Source organism: Thamnophis elegans, chromosome 10 (assembly GCF_009769535.1).
Source record: "Thamnophis elegans isolate rThaEle1 chromosome 10, rThaEle1.pri, whole genome shotgun sequence".
Classification (NCBI taxonomy): Eukaryota; Metazoa; Chordata; class Lepidosauria; order Squamata; family Colubridae; genus Thamnophis; species Thamnophis elegans.
In genome coordinates this window covers 24,145,087-24,165,957 of record NC_045550.1, presented here as the reverse complement: position 1 = coordinate 24,165,957, position 20,871 = coordinate 24,145,087, and the positions used below count along the sequence as shown (strand labels likewise).

Below are 20,871 nucleotides of genomic sequence, written 5' to 3'. Positions count from 1 at the left end.
TCATAGCCTACATTGTTCTAACTTAAGATGCTTAGAGAGAGTTTGAGGACAATTATTGTAACCTAACTGGTTATAATAACCTATAGGGGAAAAAAGAAAAGGTGTGCTTTCTGAATTCTGGTGAATTTCCTATTTGGCAATTTAATGGGTTAATTAGTTTAATTCAGAATGTATTGGCTTTATTCTGGAAAAAAAAATCCCTTTGTGCATTCATATATTATGTACTTGATTGAGAGTTTCACTACCAAAAGATCCTCTAGTATGTTTGTCATGTATAATATTTTCATTGAGAATACCATTCTATTTGCCATAAAGTTTATATAATCCAATGGAGTTTCCTTTCTTTTTAAAGCATTTAACTCTTGTTATGGTTAAAAATATGGGCCATATTTTAACAGAAAATAATGTGAAATATTGTACTTTAATTTGAAAATGAAAAGGGAAGAAATCCAGAAATTATTAAAGGGCTGAAATAAACACTGCTAAATTGACATAGGAAAAATAAAATAGTCCTACCTAGTGTTTATACAAAGAATTCCTTTTTATTCTATACTGGTCTCTGTGGTAACAACAGGGTGCCTGTATTGTTGTTATAACTGCTTTTGCCTTTATAGAAGGACAAAGGTTAATTGCTTTTCTGGAGGTCACCCAGCAAGCCAACACTGGAGTCAAAAAATTGGACCCAAACTTTCTTATTCCAAGGCATTATTTAACTATTTCTTTGCAGTTATTTCTTGTACGCACCACATGCTTTAGAATCCATCCAGAGTCTCAAAACCAATAGGATTGATAAATCCCTTAATCCCTGCATGGAAAAGAAAGTAGCATAAACATAAATTCAGCAATGGGGTTTTGAATCATGCCTTGGTAAACTACCTGCTGTATGATAGATTCCATCAACTCAAACACAGATCAGTTACTTTGTTGCAAGCACACCATTCCATGCACACTTGAATGACAATAAGGAATTTCACAGCTAAACCATAATCTGGCCATAATATTTGGAGAAAATCCTCTCTTTCCATAATTACTAGAATGTTCAGGGCTTCCAAGTGTAAAAACAGTGCAGTACTGAATAACACAGATTTTACATCTTTTCTCCACAGAATTTTTCTTAACACATTCCATAACTAGCGAAATTTAGGGACAAACTTTAAATATAGTGTATCACCTAACTAATCCAATCCAGAAATCTTTGGCATGCATTTTAGTGGATATATCTTTAACTCCCAGAATCAGTTGTCAAGGTAAGCGCTGTTCTTAAAAGGCACTCCTTCCCCCACCTTATTTGAATTCAACTTCAATTATTTCCAATCATTTCATCTAAACCAATTTTCAAGCACTTGTTAAGGGATCCTCTGCCTCACTGGAATTCCAATGGAAGATAAAATAAAGCTGTATATCATCATTCATCAGCTATATAAAACCACAAACAAATATTTCCAATGTTTCACATAGAAGTTAAGAAGCCCAAGTGATAACAACTTACAAAATGTCGCTTATCATTGAATTCTGGATATTTTATTTCTTAAACAGTATCAATTAATATTAATTAATTAATATGCAAAAACAAGAAAAGGCTCCCACCAAAGAAGCTTGCAGTCTTGGGGGGGGGGGATGGGAGACGACGACACACAACAAATGTGAGATAAAGGGAATAGATACTACTCTTAAGGCCTCACAGAGAATTGTTATCATTCTCAGCATTAGATTTTTTTTTAAAAAACAAGCCTAATTTTTTTAAAAGCCTTTAGCCTGAAATGATAGAAAGTTCAACTAGACATTTTGTCTACTTCTGTGTTTTTCCCCGATTAAACTAATTATACCTGTGGAAGTATTTTCCAGGCATGCGCATGTGCACCCAAAAGATTTCAAAAGGGCCTCAAAGCAGAAGGGCTTAGCCTGAGAGAAGCTGCTTTGAGAAACACTTCACTGAATAATTTGCACAGGCCCAATAAGCATATTTCTTCCTACTTCTAACAGGAATGATGGGGCTTTTCTCAAGCATGCTTCATATGAAATTGCCACCATTACTTAGGAAATATTATATCTTTTAAAAAAAAGAGAAGGGAGGATAAGTGGTTATAAACTTTTATGGAAATATTCACCACAAAATATATTGTGCATTTTTATCCAGTTCTTCAATTGACTCACTACAACTACATTTACCAATCCCTCCGATAATACTTGTTTAACTAATAGTATATAGATGTAGTTATTTTTACAGTCAGTGAGTGCTTACAATATTTAATTAAAAACAAATAAACTCTAGCCCTACCAGATTGTCTCAACCAAATTACAATCCCTTAGTTCCACATTTGCTAACTAAAATGACAATATATCTAAATATTGCAGATATAAAAAAGCAACGTTGTATATATCACATTCTAAAAAAAACTACATAATTTTTATTCTAGTTACTGTATAATTGGAGACTTCTATGGGGATATCTGTCTAAACAGGTATTTTAGAAATGTGATATGCTATCATGCTCAAAGTTGTGCATGGAATATGCAACAAACACATTTATTCAATGAGATGCATTTACTCAAAACTGCCAATTTTATTTTCTTTAAGAAGTGAAAAAATCCTCCAAATGCAATATGCTGATTTGGTGACCTGTGGAAAGTGTGTACAGGTAGCTCATTTAACTACTATAACTAGGATTGGCAACTCAGTTGTTAAGTGAAGCTGTCACTAAGTGAAACTGCAACTGCGCTTATGGTCTTACCTCAGCTTTTCTTTGCTTTACAGACTTCAAAAAGTCATAAATGGGAAGAGTAGTCATAAGGTTATTTTTCTATTGCTGTCATAACTGTGAACAATCATTAAACATGGCAGTCACAAGAGTTACCTCTTTTTTTCCTTGAAAAAAATACAAAGGTGTTTACTCTTAAAAAACTATCACCAAGGAGCTTATAGGCGACATTAAGCTGGCACTACAGGAAAGGATACTGTTTTAGCCCGAGTAAGAACTAGTATTTAGGGATTGTAGCCTATTAAAAATCCTTTCAAACACTAAGAGTGAGAGAGAGTGATGCAATCTTAGCTGAAGGGGGGAAGGACAGAAAAATATAGGAAACAAAGGGAACAGGTGATTATTGATCTGCTAGCTGGAGGAATAATATGCAGAGACCATTGAATTATGCCATGTTGGAAAAGTCGGGAAGCAAAGATGGCAGAGATGTGGAAAAGGAGAGTATCTTCCAGAGAACTGTGGTGATCTGAGAAACCACAACTGGAAGAGAAGTTGGAAGCCCAGATTTGTTCTCCCTGCATCCCAGACTGTGATTCAAAGAAGAGGACTGAGAAAGAATGAGCACACCCATGCATACAAAGACAGAAGGAGATATAGATGGGAGTAATTAAAATCAAAACAGGAAGAGAATGGCAGCAAGGGCAGGCAATGTGTGAAAGGAACATTGGTCTTACCTGAACGTGTATTTTAAGAGGAAGGGAGGGAGTGGTCATGTGTGTGGGTATTCTCAAAGCCTGATTGGTCCAAAGACTGAGAGCAAACTCTTTAAATACTGGTGCCTTCCAATCCTGGCCCAGTTTCCTCGAAGGCGAACGGTAGAACTGAAACAACAAAACAACAACAACCCCCCCCTCACCGGGAACCACCCGGACCCTCCCCTTGGCCCCAACAAGGAAACCTCAGGGCGGGTCGTGACCTCTCCCTCCCTGGAGATTCTCCTCCCCCATGACCGAGGCTTCGCTAACCATGGAAGGAGAGGAAGCATGATACTGGGCCCGGCCTAGACCCCCATGCCTGGAAGAAAAAGAACACTTATCCTGCTGGGCAATGCCCCACGAAATGGCAGCAGAAACAAGCCTTTTAAGACCTTCAGGGAGTTTATCCAAATCTTCCACATCACCATAGGCAGAACTAGGCCTCTGGGGAGCCAACCTGCACGAAGGGCAGGATGCCCTAGATGTACCCTCCAAAAGATCACCTGAGGGGGAGGGAGAGGGGGACCCCCTCCTCCCAGAATAGGCATGAGGCCTGTCGGGAGAGACCGAAGGAGAAGAGGGGCTAAACCCCCTAGGGGAAGACTGGGTAGAAGGAGGCCCGAGAGTGGATCGGGACCTGTCTCGGGATGAGGACCCAGCTGACTTGGCCTGCCTCTCTGCCCTGGCAAAGGTTTTCTCAATTGCCCTGTGCCGCCTGGCTTCCTCCCTGGTAGAGGACCTAGATGGGCGCCGGGCAGCCAAAGAACCCAGGGGGGAACCCCTTGCTCCACCCCCTGCACAGTGCCTTCTGTACCCCAGATCGGGTCCACCACCTGGCCCTGGGGAATCTCTGCACCCTCGTCCATAGCTTACTCATGGATCCGACATTTGCACGGGTTCCCAGGCTCTGTAGGCCCCACCGGGATCTGGGCCTGCTGGCTTCTGCAAGGGAATAGGCCTGAGCAGCCGCAGGGTGAAGCGCGCTCCTCGCGCACGTGGCGGCAATCCAAAATGGCCGCTGGAACTTTCCGTACAAAATCAACCCTCAGCGGGTCAGCCGGGCTTTCAGCCACCCGTGCCGCTTCCAGCAAGGATGGGGGAGGCCACGCGGCACCAGGCTCGCACCTCCCTCCCCCAAAGGCCACTCAAAACAACACAAATAGAGAGCGAAACACGGGAGCCGCTCCAATCGATTACTGGCTCCGCGAGCGGCTCATGCGTGCCCCATGGCGCTGCCGCTCCTTCCCCCACACAAAACAGCAAGCACAGCTGCCGTTGCAGCAGTCAAGATAGGAGCTGGCACCCCCACAATCCCGGGGATAGGGCTGAGGCTCCGGGCCCGCGGGAGGAGACAGAATGCCTCACAGGGCCCTCCTCAACCGCCCAAGGCAGAAAACTGTCCCTTTTGGCTGCAGCTGCAAAATTTAGAATTTCGGGAAAATTTAAAATGCCCAATTAAACCAAATTAGAAATTAGATTGGAATAAATATAAATCCTACCAGGAATATTCTCAACAGTACTTGGACCAAGAAAGACTGAGAGGAAACTGGGCCAGGATTGGAAGGCACCAGTATTTAAAGAGTTTGCTCTCAGTTTTTGGACCAATCAGGCTTTGAGAATACCCACACGCGTGACCACTCCCTCCCTTCCTCTGGAAAAGCAATTGTTCAACCACTGGGTAAGAGTGGAGTAAATGAAGAGGGTTTTGAATGGAAGGAAGGAATAAATGATGAAAAATATGGGCAATCGTGTATCAGTGAACATATTAAATGTTATTGGAAACTGTACAAGGCATTTCCTAGGGAAGCAATAGCAGACTAAGATGGCTTCACTTTTAGTGGAGCTTACAAGCATGGTGAAAAGTGGAACAGGTGAAGGGGCTGGCTCCCTCGATTCCTCCCAGATAAAGGAGAGGGGGTTGCTCAAAGTGCTTCTTACAGATGCTCCCTGTGATGGGAGGAGGAATCTCCAGAGGATTTTAGAGCTCTGGGAGTTGGGAGAGACAGCTTTACCCAAGCCACAGAGTTCAAAGCCTTTCAAAATGAATGACAGAGAGTTAGTCCAATAATCCTCTTCATCACCTTTATTGGAAACTGCAAATGTAACCTGCTTTTTGGATATTAAGAACCTCCAAAAGAACAAGTTTTATTACAACGGGTGATATTCTTCCAACCTGCAGCAAAAGAAGATTTATGTAAGTTTAAAACTTAAAAAGAAAAATGTTACTTAGAAATAAGCAGTGAAAGGGTGACTAAAAAGATGATTCTGGAAAGTTTTTAAATGAACTATGGGGCCAGATTGACTAGAAAGAAAGTTTTTGAAAAGTTATAAGAATACTTCCTGCTCAGTATATTTGAAGATTTGAGTTTAAGTATAAGAAATCTCTTCATGGGAAAACGTTTTAGATGAGAGCAAAGGTTGATGAGATTTTGAAGACTAGTTACTAGAGGCAGCCATAAAGACTTAAAAGATTCTTTTAAAGGAGAATTCTCACTTCCCCAGAATGATATTTTAATTCTGGAAGAATTTAAGGAGATTTGGCAACAATGTACCCAAAACGTACCCTTAAGACCATGGCTAACCAACCTTTTGCCTTGCCTGGGCTGCACTGAGTGAAGAAAAATTGTTTTGGGCCACATATAAAATATATAAAATAGTTAATGTATATAAATATCACTAAAATCACAATAATTGTAAAAACCTTTCATCAAAGCTGCATTATTAGCTGCCCAAGACTGCATGTGGCCTATGGGCCAAAGGTCAGTCACATTTGCTTTAGACTTTTTTATACATAAAAATGGAAGAAATACCAGAGCAATTGTTGATATAACTGAGAATCAGGCTGATTTGGACATGGATTTAAAACTGACACGATACAAGAATGATGTTGACAAAACCTGCTGAGGTTTTAATAGTTAAAAGGTAAGCAAATAATAAACCAGAAGAGTGACTTGGATTTTAACTCATAAAAGTGACCTGGACAATTTTTTTACCTTGGATTTACAAAAGAAATGTGTTATATTATTTCATGAGAAAAGGAAAAGAGAGAAGCTATCAGCTTTTCCAACATTAGCTAAAAAAAATAATTAAGACCTTTAAAACTAAAATGAAGGTTTACAAAGTTGGCTTATTCGATCAAGGTTAAATTCTATATGATCCTCTTTTCAAAATAGATTTTAATTTATTTTCTTGACTAGGACTGAATGATGACATTTTGAAGATTTGTTTATAGACAAATATAGGAAGAAGAGAGTTCCACTGTATTTTTAGAGAAAGTGATAAATTATATTAAAATTGAGAGGAGATTAGAAGAAGAAATGACTTTGTGGGACATCATTAGAAGGGATTAAATACTTTTGATTGTTTTTAGTAGCTCTTCATGGATTTTATATCTGAATGATTTAAAGATTTATTTAAAGGTACAAGATGAGATGTGGGATATTTTCTTTTTTGAACAAAATGACAAGATATTGTACAGCCATCTCTAGGCAAGAGAGGTGGCATATAAATTTAAAAAATAATATAAAGGATATATATATATATATATATATATATATATATATATATATATATATATTTATTTATATATATATACATACATACATACATATACATACACACACACAAACACACACACACACATACATATATATATCTTAATGGACTTTTGCTGATTAAGATTGAAAGGCTTTACTATTTGCCAACAAATAAAAACACCATTGGCTTACCTGAAGGGTCCTTCTCTGTGCACCGCGGGAGAGTCCAAGCAATGGGTTATTTCAGTCTGCTTGCCTGGACTGAGAAAGTCTTTTCCCTGGCCACATCTCCTGGCGCGGCTCCATTCTCCAGAAAAAATAGAAAGGTCTGTCCGAGAGGATGGTTCAAGAAGAGTCCAATGACCAATTTAGTTGACACGGAGAGCACGCATCCCAGGACAGATCTGGGTGGGTTGGACTCTCTCGCGGTGCACAGAGAAGGACCCTTCAGGTAAGCCAATGGTCTTGAATGGTGCGCGCCACCTCTTCTGACAAGCCTTCGTACCTTAGCAGGTCCCCTTCAGGAGCCAGGCGGCCAACCAGAGCCACTGGGGTCCGGATGGACAACAGCCCCCCGGCTGAGGGAGACCTGATCTGGCGGGAGGACACCAACAGGCTGACCAATGGATCAATATTCAGAGGAAGAAAATCTAATAATCCAAAACATCCTGGCTGGACTTCAAAATATTGCAGAAGGACTTAAGAGATTTGACAAGAAATGGGACAGTTTATGGGGTGCTACAGTTAAAGAGGAGGGGGTTGGAGCCCTAGAGACCAAAGAAGAGAATGGAAACACAGAAAATAAAGATAAGATGTCAGATGAATCCATCAATGGACCAAATACAGGCGAAAGTGAAAAGAAGGGAAGCTGGAAAAGTGTTTTTGACAACTTGGAGCCTTTCTTTCAACTTCAAGATGCAGGAGGGAAAAAAGAGTGAAAAAGATGGAATTAAGAAGACAAATATATCCAGAAACAAGTTTGATAACCAAAGCTAAGCCTACGTTAATAACAATTAAAGAGCAACGAAACTACATGAGAGATCCTTTAAGCTACAGAGTGCCGAGAGAAATGTTAAACTCTGAAAAGATTCTAATAAGAGAAATGACACAACTGCTTTCAGTTTTGCTACTGAAAAGACACTGGCTGATAATGCCAATTGATGATAAAAATTAGCTAATTTTTGATGGTTAATAAGTAGGGATTTTAGTATTTTGTAGACTCTTATAGATTATCATTGAATGTTTATTCGCTACAATATATATATATATATATATCATGATATTAACAATGAAAGGATAACCTTAATTAGGATAAATAACCAGGCCGCAAATTGCAACTGAGATTTGGTGAAATGATAAAGCCTATAAATTTGTGTTTTAGACCTTGTTATGAAGCTCTAAATAATTTGGATTAGAATAAGAGGTGATGTGACGTAAATAGTAAACAATTGTTTTCTTTTTTTTTCTTCGCTGTCTTTTTTTAATTACAATAATAAAAGGGAATGTTAATGTATACCTTGGAGATTATCAACTAGAAATTTTAATTTGGATTAGAAATGGCAAACAATTGGTTTTTTTTTCTGTCTTTTAACTATAAAAACAAAAGGGAAGGTTAACATATACTTTGGTGTTTATCAACTAGAAATGTCAACATTTTTCTTTTTCTCTTTAGATTGTCTTAGATTTTAAATGGTCATTTTGTTAACACATATTAATAGATTGTTGTTTAGAGATTGTTACTTTTTGCGTCTGTGGAGAGGAGAGAAAAATGTAAATAACCCCTAGTTAACTATAATAATGATAAAGATATATTAGAGAGAGGAAATGTTAGATGTCCTACTAATTGACTTTTTTTTTCTTAGAATATGTTATAAAGACATAGGACATGGCAGATTGACTGAAACTGGGGGAAGGGGGAAAAAATGCCAGCAGGTGGCTGTGTTTTTGAAATCTTAACTAAATCAAAATGGTGGTATGGTGCTAGTAAAATATATAAATTTTCAACATGTACAATTTAAACTGAATGGAATATATGTGATTGTGGACAGAACGCACGAAATGTACTTGTGACCAATGGATACGCTTTCTACAAGATGTAATGAAAGATGATGCTTTTCTTTTTGTTTTTTTTTGTAATAAAACTAATTAAAAAAATTATTAAAAAAACCCTCCTTTTGAGCGAGTGGGCAAGTGCGAGCACACACATAAATAAACCAACGTGTGCGTGCACACAAACAAGCAAACATGTGGGAAGAGGAAGGGGAGGAGTGGAAACTGATAGCAGGGACAGGCAGATAAGTTTTGTTATCTTATAAAATAAAGCGGAGCAGAGCAGGTGCAAAATAGGAGAAAGAAAAGTTATAGGCAGGAGAGAATTATTGTTGGCTAATAATAATAAGTGGGCTAACTAGCTCAGCCTTTCTTTTGTACATTGCCCTAAGGAAGGTAAAAAAAGGAGATAAAAAGGAAAAGATCAATAAAAATTAACAAAAAAGGGAAGAAAAATAGAGAAAAGGGGATAAAATAAAGGAGGAGAGTAAGCAGTGTTTAGTCTGGCTCATAAGTTAAGTTTTGTTATCTTATAAAATAAAAGAAAGAAATAAGGAAGAAGGAGAAAATAAAAAAGGGAAAAAGAGATCCTTGATATAGTGAAATACTATAAGAAAGGTAAAGAAGAAGAAGGCAGGAAAAGGAATTTTGTTTTAATGGTGACCCTTAATAAAAATTGGCACCTAATACAGCATTGTTTTTGGTGTTTGTAATAAAAGGGAAAAGGGGAGGGAAAAAAGGACTGTGTGGAGTGCAGATCAAAACGTAAGAGTAAAAGTAGTTGTTAAATTGTGAAACAAATTTAGAACCCATGTCTGGAAAAAAAATATGCTTATGTTCTGCGCTTGCGCAAAAACTGGTGGGCGGTAAGGAAATTTTTCCATCAAGAAAGATCCATTAGTGGGCGGTAGGTAGAAAAAGGTTGACTACCACTGATTTAGACATTTAAAATGAACTTAGTTGAATTTCATTGCTTACTATCATGTCGGAATGAAACTTATCATTTCATAATTCAACAATCAAGTTTTTAAATGATTGGGCAAAGAAAAAAGTAAGCATCTTTTAAACCATTAAAAACCATATTTTTTCCCCAATGGACACTTACTATTTAAAAAAATGGTATGAACATGCTGAGGATGTAATGTTATTGGTCAATGGACAAGGCATTCATGGGAAGGAAAAACTCGAGATCAAAATCTTAAAAATAAGCGTGGACATCTGTTTCTCTCCAAAACTTGTGCTCATAAACCAAAAGGACAAAATTTGTTCACCAGTTACAACTATTCTTTATTTTTGTACACCACTCTCTTTAAAAGCCTACGAAGGATAGTAATATTAATATGACTGAGCCCTCACAACTGTTATTTTAAATTTAGGTGGCTAAAATTATTCAAATCTAGTCAGTTATTTTAAAATAAAATGGTCAGCTTTATTACTATTTCACTGACTGACCAGCCTTGCAGAAATCCATTTTGTTTCATTTTTATTTATAATATAAATTAGTTTAAGATCACTTTTACTAAGGTACTTATATTTAATGTATAAATCAGACACTAGATCGATAGAAAGTAATGCAAAGGGAAAACACTACTGCCAGTGAGAGAGACAATTTGGAAAACAGTTTGCACATAAACCAAGATTTTGCTAAAGGCTTTGTCAAGCTAAAGAATTTGGTACAATGTTACTTTTTAATAACATTTTATTTTTAATAATATTTTCTTCATATCAGAATTCAATTCTCCTAATTACGCCTTGTCACATAATAATTTAAAAAACAAAGACAATTGAAAGAAGGGGACAAAGAACATGTTTACAAGAAAAAGCAATATATTTTAAAAACCCAAGGAAAAGAAGTATTTGAAAAAAAATGTAGTCATTGCTGAAAAATACCTGAAAGAAGAGGAAAACTACCCCCCGAAAATAAAATACTGCAAATAATTTCCACCTTATTTACTCATTTATTTTGGATCAATATGAGGACTATGTAGAATCCTTGGGGTATTGCTTTCTCTCCAGCTATAAAAATAACTCCCCAGAAATGCATTTAATACAGGTAAAAGTGCATAAGTTAGTGTCATTATTCACTCAGTGGATAAAGACTTTGAAAAGAATAGAGAAAATACAAATTCAGCTATAAATCATGCATTAAAGATTCTATTAAGCATTATAGGAGTATCAACACATTTATTTTCACAAAAATAACTATGTGAAATATATTTTTAAAAGAAAAGTGAATACATTTAAATTTTCATCAAGTTATTTGTATTCATATTAAATACAGGAATTGGAATGGAACAATTCATAATGGTGAATGAGTAAACTCAGTGACACCTACTCCTATAAAAAGGTAGCTTAAGCAAGTAATATGATCATAAAGTCAGGAAATATAAAGACTTCAACTGTGATTTAGCCTGATTAATTTAAACAGGCAAATTCATATTCCATGTTTTAAGCATTTTTTCTGATCCTACACAAAAATAATCTTGAAAAGAAATAAGATGACTAATTTATTACATAATTAACTACTCTATCCTAGTTATAGAATAAAAACATTGACTAATAAATTGTTTCCTCTTTACTATAACATGTAAGTATTAGAAGTTACTTAATAATTAGGTGCACTATGGCTCAGCAGATGGCAGCACCTGGCTAAGAAAGTTAAACATGATCAAGCCTGGTTAATTCTTGACTAGGACTTAGTTAGGGAACTCCAAGGCTGTATGCTAGACTAGGGTGCTGAGAAAATGTCCCAGAGAAATGTAGTGGTAAACTACTTCCTGTATTATTACAAAGAAAATAGGAGGGATGCATCCATGTACTAATGAGGAAGTGAGCTCAATTTGAAGGTTTGTCTCTCTTTTAAGGTAAGATATATACTTTATTTAAATTTTATTACTGCTAAGTTCCATCAGATTTTACATATTCAATAATTGGATCTTCAGTCTACTCTCCTGATTCTATCTATCTATCTATCTATCTATCTATCTATCATCTATCTACAGTGTGCGTGTGTGTATAATGTGTATATAATATAATATGTGTATATATATAATATATAATAAAAAATCACTGAAATACTCAAAACTCTACCTTTTTAAAAGTTTATTTATTTTATATGCTCCAGCCTAAATTTAATGGATTTTTCAAAATCAGTTTCCTTTATCAGAACTCTAAAGAGATATTTATTTCAGCACAATGTTCATTACTCTAACTACAAAAATAGTATGTAGTTTATCTCCATTGTTTTAATTTTTCAATACCATGACATAATTCCTACTTTCAACAAAGGTGTAACTTTTCATCTCTACTGCATTTTCCCACAAAAATTACTATCACAAGCATGCTTGTGTCACACATGCAAAGTTTAAAACAGGATTCTTTGGGGAGAATTGTTATACTAGATTTGTTTTAAGATGCTGACAGCAATTGCCAGAGCCAGAGTGCCGAAACATCTAAAGCTTGGCCTTTAATAATCACCAAAGTAATATAGCACTAGACTACGTCTGAGCAGGGACTCCCAATAGTGTCAGATTGTGTCAAACTGCAGGATTGTTATGGGATATGAGCAAATGTCCACACTTGTTTTACCCAATCAAATCTGAATTAGGCTCTAGATGTAAGTCTCCTGTGTATTAACCCATTGCCCTCCCTGTTATTACCACCACTACAGATCTTCACACTTGAAGGTTAATTTTAATTCCGCAATTTAAGTTGTTGTTTCCCATCTTTCTAGGTATTGTTCCACTCTCCCTTCTGATGATCCTTGTTTGAACTTTTACTCGTGAGAAGTGGAAACGTACACAGCATGCAGACACAAAATGCACATGAATATAGAAATGGCACTGGTATTTGATTACAGAATAAGAGTGGAATTCTGTATATACTTTACTAATGAAACAAGCACATGTTTCTGGTGCAAACTCTAAGCATAAATAAGAAACAGTAAACAGTCTAACCTGCTTTAGCCACGCTTGGTATCCAGAAGATGTAAGTTGGAATCCATCTTTAGGCATGTGTATTCGTGGCTAGGAAAAAATAGACATAAGAAAACTCCTTTTATATTGGGACCTGGCTATCCTAACTTTTGTTTCAGGTTATAATAAACACCAAACATACATTCTGATATAATTTTCAAATAAAGTATAAGTGCAAATTACTGTACAGTAATAGAACTATAATTACAAGGGGAAAAACCTTAACGTTCTATAAAGGGTGTATCCCAATAAATTTATCAGTATAGTAGACTATAATCTTTAGCAAAATATAATAAGGGTCATACAACCCTCACCTCAACATACTCTGCATGTAATCTGATTTGGAGCGAACATTTTACAATACAATACAATAGCAGAGTTGGAAGGGACTTTGGAGGTCTTCAAGTCCAACCCCCTGCCTAGGCAGGAAACCCTATACCGTTCCAGACAAATGGCTAGCCAACATCTTCTTAAAGACTTCCAGTGTTGGGGCATTCACAACTTCTGGGGGCAAGATGTTCCATTGATTAATTGTTCTGTCAGGAAATTTCTCCTCAGTTCTAAGTTGCTTCTCTCCTTGATTAGTTTCCACCCATTGCTTCTTGTTCTACCTTCAGGTGCCTTGGAGAATAGTTTGACTCCCTCTTCTTTGTGGAAACCCCTGAGATATTGGAATATTGCTATCATGTCTTCCCTAGTCCTTCTTTTCATTAAACTAGACACACCCAGTTCCTGCAACCGTTCGTCATGTTTTAGTCTCCAGTCCCCTAATCATCTTTGTTGCTCTTCTCTACACTCTTTCTAGAGTCTCCACATGTTTTCTACATCGTGGCGACCAAAACTGAATGCAGTATTCCAAGTGTGGCCTTACCAAGCATTATAAAGTGGTATTAACACTTCATGTGATCTTGATTCTATCCCTTTTTATGCAGCCTAGAACTGTGTTGGCTTTTTTAGCAGCTACTGCACTGCTGGCTCATATTTAAATGGTTGTCCACTAGGACTCCAAGATCCCTCTCACAGTTACTACTATTGAGCAAGGTACCACCTATACTGTACCTGTCCATTTCATTTTTCTTGCCTAAATGTGGAACCTTACTCTTTTCACCATTGAATTTCATTTTATTAGATAGTGCCCAATGTTCAAGTTTGTCAAGATCCTTCTGTATCTTAAGCCTATCTTCTGGAGTGTTGGTGCCACTTGGTGTTATCTTCAAATTTGATGAGTTCCCCATTTATTCCCACATCCAAATCACTGATGAAGATGTTGAAGAGTACTGGGCCCAAAACAGAGCCTTGGGGTACTCCACTGCATACTTCCCTCCATGTAGATGCAGTTCCATTGAGGACTACATGTTGAGTGCGGTTGGTCAGCCAGTTATGAATCCATCTGGTGGTGATGCTGTCCAACCCACATTCTTCTACTTTATCTAATAGTAGGTTATGATCTACCTTATCAAATGCCTTACTGAAGTCCAAGTAAACTATATCGACGGCATTCCTCTGGTCCACTAATTTTGTCACATTATCAAAGAATGCAATAAGATTAGTCTGGCATGATCTGTTTTTGACAAACCCATGTTGGCTTTTGGCTATTACTTTGTTTACTTCTAGGTGTTCGCTAATTCGTTGCTTGATTATTTTTTCCAGAATCTTTCCTGGTATTGAGGTCAGGCTGATAGGTCTATTGTTTCCTGGATCTATTTTTTTCCTTTTTTGAAGATGGGAACCACATCAGCTCTTTTCCAGTCCTCTGGCAGTTCCCCAGTGCACCAGGATCTCTGAAAGATATAGTTCAGTGGTTCTGAGATCTCATCTGCCAGTTCCTTCAGAACGCTGGGGTGTAATCCGTCAGGTCCCGGTGATTTGAATTCATCAAGGGTAGACAGGTGCTCACTTACCATTTTCTTCTCTATTTCAATTTGTGTTCCTAATCTGATTTTTGTGGTGCTGTTTTTGATAGGTTGGACTGTTTTATCCCTTTGTGTAAAGACAGATGCAAAAAAATTAGTTAAATAGTTATGCTTTCTCCCTGTTGCTTGTCACCTTCTTGCCACTTTTTCCCAGCAATGGACCAATTGTTTCCTTAAGCCTTTGGAAGAAGCTTTTTTTGTTATTTTTTACTTTTGTGGCAAGCCTTTCTTCATTGTGAGCCTTAGCTTTCCTTACTTCAGGCTCGGGCTATTTGCTGATATTCTGCCTTAGTTATGTTCCCCCCTTTCCACTTTTTATACTTGACTTTTTTGTCTTTCAATTTGTCAGAGAGTTCTTTATGCAGCCATGTTGGTTTCTTTTGGAAGCTGTTATTTTTCTTCTTCTTGGTATTGTGCTAGACTGAGCTTTTATAATCTCATTTTTCAAAATTTTCCAAGCTTCTTGCATTGTTTTCCCCTTGAGGATTCTCATCCATGGGATTCTTCCCAAGCTCTCTCTAAGTTTATTGAAATTAGCCCTCTTAAAATCCAAGACTCTAGTTTGACTTTGTTCTACTACTTGTGTTTGCATTATGTTGAATTCCAATATTGCATGGTCACTGGCCTCCAGCGTTCCTATGGCTTCAACACCTTCTATCATTTCCTCTCTGTTAGTGAGAATTATGTCTAATATGGCCGATCCCATTGTTCCCTTCTCTATTTTTTGGGAAACAAAGTTGTCTGCTAGGTTCGTTAGGAACCTGTTGGATCTTCCACTTGGTGCAGAGTTTGTTTCCCAGTTGATGTCAGGGTAGTTAAAATCCCCCATTACTATTGTAGTGTGCTTCCTACATACCTTAGTTAGCTGACTAGCAAAAAGTTCATCTACTTCCTCTGCTTGGTTGGGTGTATAGACCTATGGCAATGTTGTTTTCACCCCAACCTTTAATATTCACCCAAATGCATTCAAGATAGTTCTCATCATTGTTGTGCTCTATTTCTGTAAAGATTTTGAATCAGGTTATGTTCCCAATGAAACCACTTCATGCTTTTTGCAACTCTTTAAGTCATTTTCTGCAGAGTACAAATGTAACTTTTTCCCCAAGATGCAGTGCCTGGATTGGCTGTGGCTGCATCGTACAGGTTATGAAAAATGGTGTTCACGTTGCTCTAAAATATGAAAATATAGTATCTGCAAACTTCAACAATGCATTGGTATGGCATATGTGGTAATAAACAACAGCAATAGCACTTAGACCTATATACCTACAGCTCTCTCTGAGCAGTTTACAATGTTACATATTGCCCCCAACAATCTGGATCCTTATTTTACCAACTTCAGAAGGATGGAAGGCTGAGTCAACCTTGAGCCCTGACAGGATCAAACTCCTGGCAGTGGGCAGAGTAAATACAATATTGCATTCTAGTCACTGCACCACCACCAAGATAATAGAAGAATCTAATACACAGACATTTAGTGGGGGGGGGGGTAGGGAGGGCTGTGATAAATTGGGATACATGTTTCATCCTTTTTTTCTCATCACAATTGGTAACTGATACTTGAATGAATCTGTAGTATATAACAGGAAAGTATACTTTGTTAAAAAAAAAGCATAACCTTAATAAAATAACAATAAATTAATTGAAAAAGCCAACAATCTTCTGTGTACTATTAGGAAAAGCAAAAAAAAAAAAAGCAACAACCCCAATTCTTAAGGCAAACTTTCCTATTCCATTTCTGTTTTATCCTATCTTCCAGCAGGAACCATAGGTCTATTCTGAGTTTTCAAAAAGATTCTCATTCAGAGATTTCTCAATGGATTTTACACTGTCAGTACAGAATTACTGTATATTACATCCAACTATCCCAATGCTTGTTGGGAAAACCAAGTCTTTAGTGTTTTTCAGAAGGCTAGGAGGGTAGTGGTCTGCTAAGATTCAGGGAGACATATGTACCATGTGGCATGGGGTGCCATGAAATAGAAGTGCTTCCTAGCTGCCTTAGGGGAGCAATGTTTAAGGTAGGGGACTAAGCGCATGGCTATCCTAACTAATCTGATAATGTGGGTAGGATGTTCTTAGGGAAAGGTGGTCCTGCAGACAAACTAGCTCTGGTCATATAGAATTGTAAAGGTAAAAACAAGCAGTTTAAACAACAACCTGAAGGAAACTGGAAACTCATGCAGTTTATGCAGTATTACATAGGTAAACCTAGGGGCACCTATTACTGCATTCACCACTGCATTCTAGACAAGTCGTAGCTTCTGGGTGGTCTTCAAGGGCAGCCCCATGTAGAGAACATTGATGTTGAATTACCATGGTATGTCAATCAAAATCCATTTTGAATCACTCATTTGATTCAATCTGCCAGTTTGATTTTAAAAAGCTCATCAGATTATAGCAATAGCAGTTAGACTTATATACTGCTTCATAGGGCTTTCAGCCCTCTCTAAGGAGTTTACAGAGTCAGCCCTCTCTAAGGAGTTTACATCGCCCCCACAATCTGGGTCCTCATTTTACCCTTCCATCGGAAGGATGGAAGGCTGAGTCAACCCTGAGCCGGTGAGATTTGAACTGCTGAACTGCTGAACTAGCAGTCAGCTGAAGTGGCCTGCAGTACTGCACTCTACCCACTGCGCCACCTCGGCTCTATTCACTGAAATCTGAACCAAATCAGGTTGATTCAATTCACATTTTCCAGATAATGTAGAAAAATTGCTTTTATACATGCACAGAAATTGACTGACTCTCGTAAGTGTACTCATATCTCTCTCTCTCTCTCTCTCTCTCTCTCTCTCTCTCTCTCTATCTATCTATCTATCTATATCTATATCTATATCATCTATAACTATATATCATCTCTATCTATCTATGTGTGTGTGTGTGTGTGTGTTGTATTTGTGCTGATAAATAAATAAAGGGATCAGCACAAATACAACACAAATGTAAGAAAGGCAACAGTAAAAATATTGGGCTTTCTATCTGGATGGTCTCTTGTGACGAGCCGATGGACAGAGAATGGAAGCAGTTAGCTTCCTCCCATAATTGGGGCATACCAGGGGTTGTGACACTAACTAACTAACTAACTAACTATATATGTGTGTGTGTGTGTGTGTGTCTTTTTTTATTTGTGCTGATAAATAAATAAATAAATAAATAAATAAATAAATAAATAAATAAATAAATAAATAAATAAGACAAATATAACAAAGGCAACAGTAAAAATATTGGGTTTCTGTCGTGATGGACTCTTGTGACGAGCCGATTGACAGATGATGGAAGCAGTTAGCTTCCTCCCATAATTGGGGCTTACCTATACACACACACACACACACACACACAATCATAAATAAATAAATAAATATGTGAAAACAGGGAATCATGAAATCTCCAAAACCGTAAAGCCTACAAACCTGAAATTTGGCACATATGTTCCTCTTGGCTGCTAGGTGATCGGTAACAAAGGATTTTTTGAAATCACCATCAGAGCATTAGTATTTTGTATATTATTATTAACACACTCTGATGCTAAGGAGTTCTACTCCCCCTCCCAACCTGAAAACTTGGATGTGGGTGTGGCCAGCGCATGACTCATCCGACCTGCTGGCTGGGAGTTTGGACAGGGAGAGAAGTTGATAAGGTAGGTGCGGCTTCTGTGGGGCAAACCTGAGGGAGAGAAGGGGATAGGATAGGGGAAGATTCTGTGGGGCAAGCCTGAGGGAGAAAAGGGAGTAGGATAGGTGGGGCTTCTGTGGGGCAAATCTGAGGAAGAGAAGGGGATAGGATAGGGGAGCTTTATATGGAGCAAGGCTGAGGGAGAGAAAGGGACAGGATAGGGGAGGCTTCTGGGGGCAAGCCTGAGGGAGAGAAGGGGAAAGGAAAGGTTGATGGGAGCTATTTATTCATTTTCAAGCTGTAATTGTCAATTTATCAAGCCCGATCACATAGTTTCGTAGCGGAGCACAGGTATTCAGCTAGTGTGTACATATATCTGTGTCTAAAATACTTAAAACATCATAAATAGGACCATAACAGGAGATGTTGTAACATGATTCTACCCTTAAGAAAAGCAGCAGAAAATGGACCAATAGCATTAATTTCATTTTAAAAGGAGATGGCTGGACAAAGTTTTTTTTCCAAATGTCAAGATTGTAAAGTTTCTTGCCTATGTTAAGAACTCAACACTCCCATGTATTTATTGTAAAAGTATTACTGCTAACCAATGACATTTTAAAATCCCAAGATATCTTGACAACAATTCCTCAAAGTTTCTTAACCATGTCAACATAATTGTTTGTGCAGAAATTGAAACATAACCTTTCTACACACATTTTACAAGCATGATTCCATTTATCATCAACACAATTCAGTGCATTAGCAGGCTAAACTACCTTCAGCATTTCACTTTAACACTAAAACTCAAATGTTGTTTTGAATATTTTACCTGACTTCTAAGGTTGCCTTCTCAATGTTCTCCCTCCCAGTGTTCTAAAGCCATTATCTCACTCTGATTTCATACCAGTCATCATTTTCCTGCAATCTTTAACGGATTTTTTGTTTTATTGCCTTCCTTTGCTCCTTCTTCCACAGTTAAGTTAATGGATCTGAGTAGTCTCTGGTGAGGTTTGAAAGGGCTGTTTTCTCAGAATGAGTCAATATTTTAAATTCTATGGAATGCATTTCTTTTTTCTCCTAAAAAATGCAGTTTTTAAAAGACAAGACATTAAATTACAGGCCTCAGTTCCTATTTTCTAAGCCTAATACAACCCCTGAAGGCTTACAATATTTGAATCACAGCTGGAGCCATGGTTACCATACAGTTTAAATATCAGCTTCTTTACTGTGCAATTTGTTTTAAAAATCAGATCAGAGGTTGTGTCATAAACAAGTGCTAATTATGTAGCAAGAAAGAATAAGGCTTTTTGTGCAAGAAAGGTTCTTAAATATCTGCCTCTCCTCCATACATAAAAAGGAGAAATAAAGCAAGCTGAGAAAATTATGGGGCCAACTCTGGCATCACATATAGAGCAAAAAATGTGGCTGACATTAACCTTGCAGTGTTATTCCTTTGATATGATAGTCAGGGGGCTACTGATTATAAAAAATTCCCTGCTTTAGGTGAACAATGTCAAATGAGCACAGCAATATGATTTTGATCACATAATTCTTTAAGGAAATCTAGTCCCATCCAGCAATCTTGCTTCAAGGTTCTCCATTTCAAAGCTACTGAATTCAGAACTGCGGCTTCCTTCTGGTACCATAGAACTACTGCTGGTATGGAAGGACATTTATTATTTTTATGTGGTCCTTTGCACAGACACATTTGTTAACAACAAGAGCAGAGTAATTTATTATTATCCATTATTTGTTAAATTCATTTATGCTTAGCTAAATGCTTAGCTAAGAATAAATGAATTTTTAATACAGTTTTTACAAACACTTGTCACCGCTTCAGCATTGCCATTTAGTGAACAGGACTGATGTTTTTTCTCAGCAGGGGGTGATATTTTAATGATGCAATGCTGTACTTCCTAGAAGACAGACAAGCCTCATGAGGCAGATTATAGGACTAAAGAAACTCTAATTCCATTAAATGCAGACAGCACCAGACCATTTTTAAAATTAATTTTGTTTAATGATAAAAAGTATTATAACAGGTGGGTAGCCAATTGTAAAATTAACCAAAACATAAAGGAACAGAAAAACGCTAGGAAAGCAAGGGATGTTTTCATTATCAGTGTATTTAAGACTCGGTAGAAATATAGACACTGTTTTTTGCCTCCTCTTTCCTCTCTACAAAGCATCCATGTTCTTTTTTAAGCTGCCCGATAGCCAATTGATATTTGACAACATAGCTCAAAGTTTCAATTTAGAAGTAATCTTGCAGAGTGATTTGTTTAATTACTGTTGTACTCCTATAAAATGTTTGAATATTTCCAAATGGAA

At 37.4% G+C, this 20,871-nt stretch overlaps 1 protein-coding gene across 6 annotated transcripts in view; it reads right to left on the bottom strand.

The window, feature by feature from the left end:
• Positions 1-20,871, bottom strand: part of BTRC (beta-transducin repeat containing E3 ubiquitin protein ligase) — a 195,848-nt gene that overhangs the window by 149,274 nt on the left and 25,703 nt on the right. For 4 of the 6 annotated variants that reach the window (XM_032225194.1, XM_032225199.1, XM_032225196.1 and 1 more), the window contains one exon: positions 12,995-13,063. The exons of the other annotated variants lie outside the window; for them this stretch is intronic. In XM_032225194.1, coding sequence (XP_032081085.1) covers positions 12,995-13,063 — 69 coding nt within the window. The remainder of the gene's footprint in view (positions 1-12,994; positions 13,064-20,871) is intronic. 6 annotated transcript variants of the gene reach the window in all.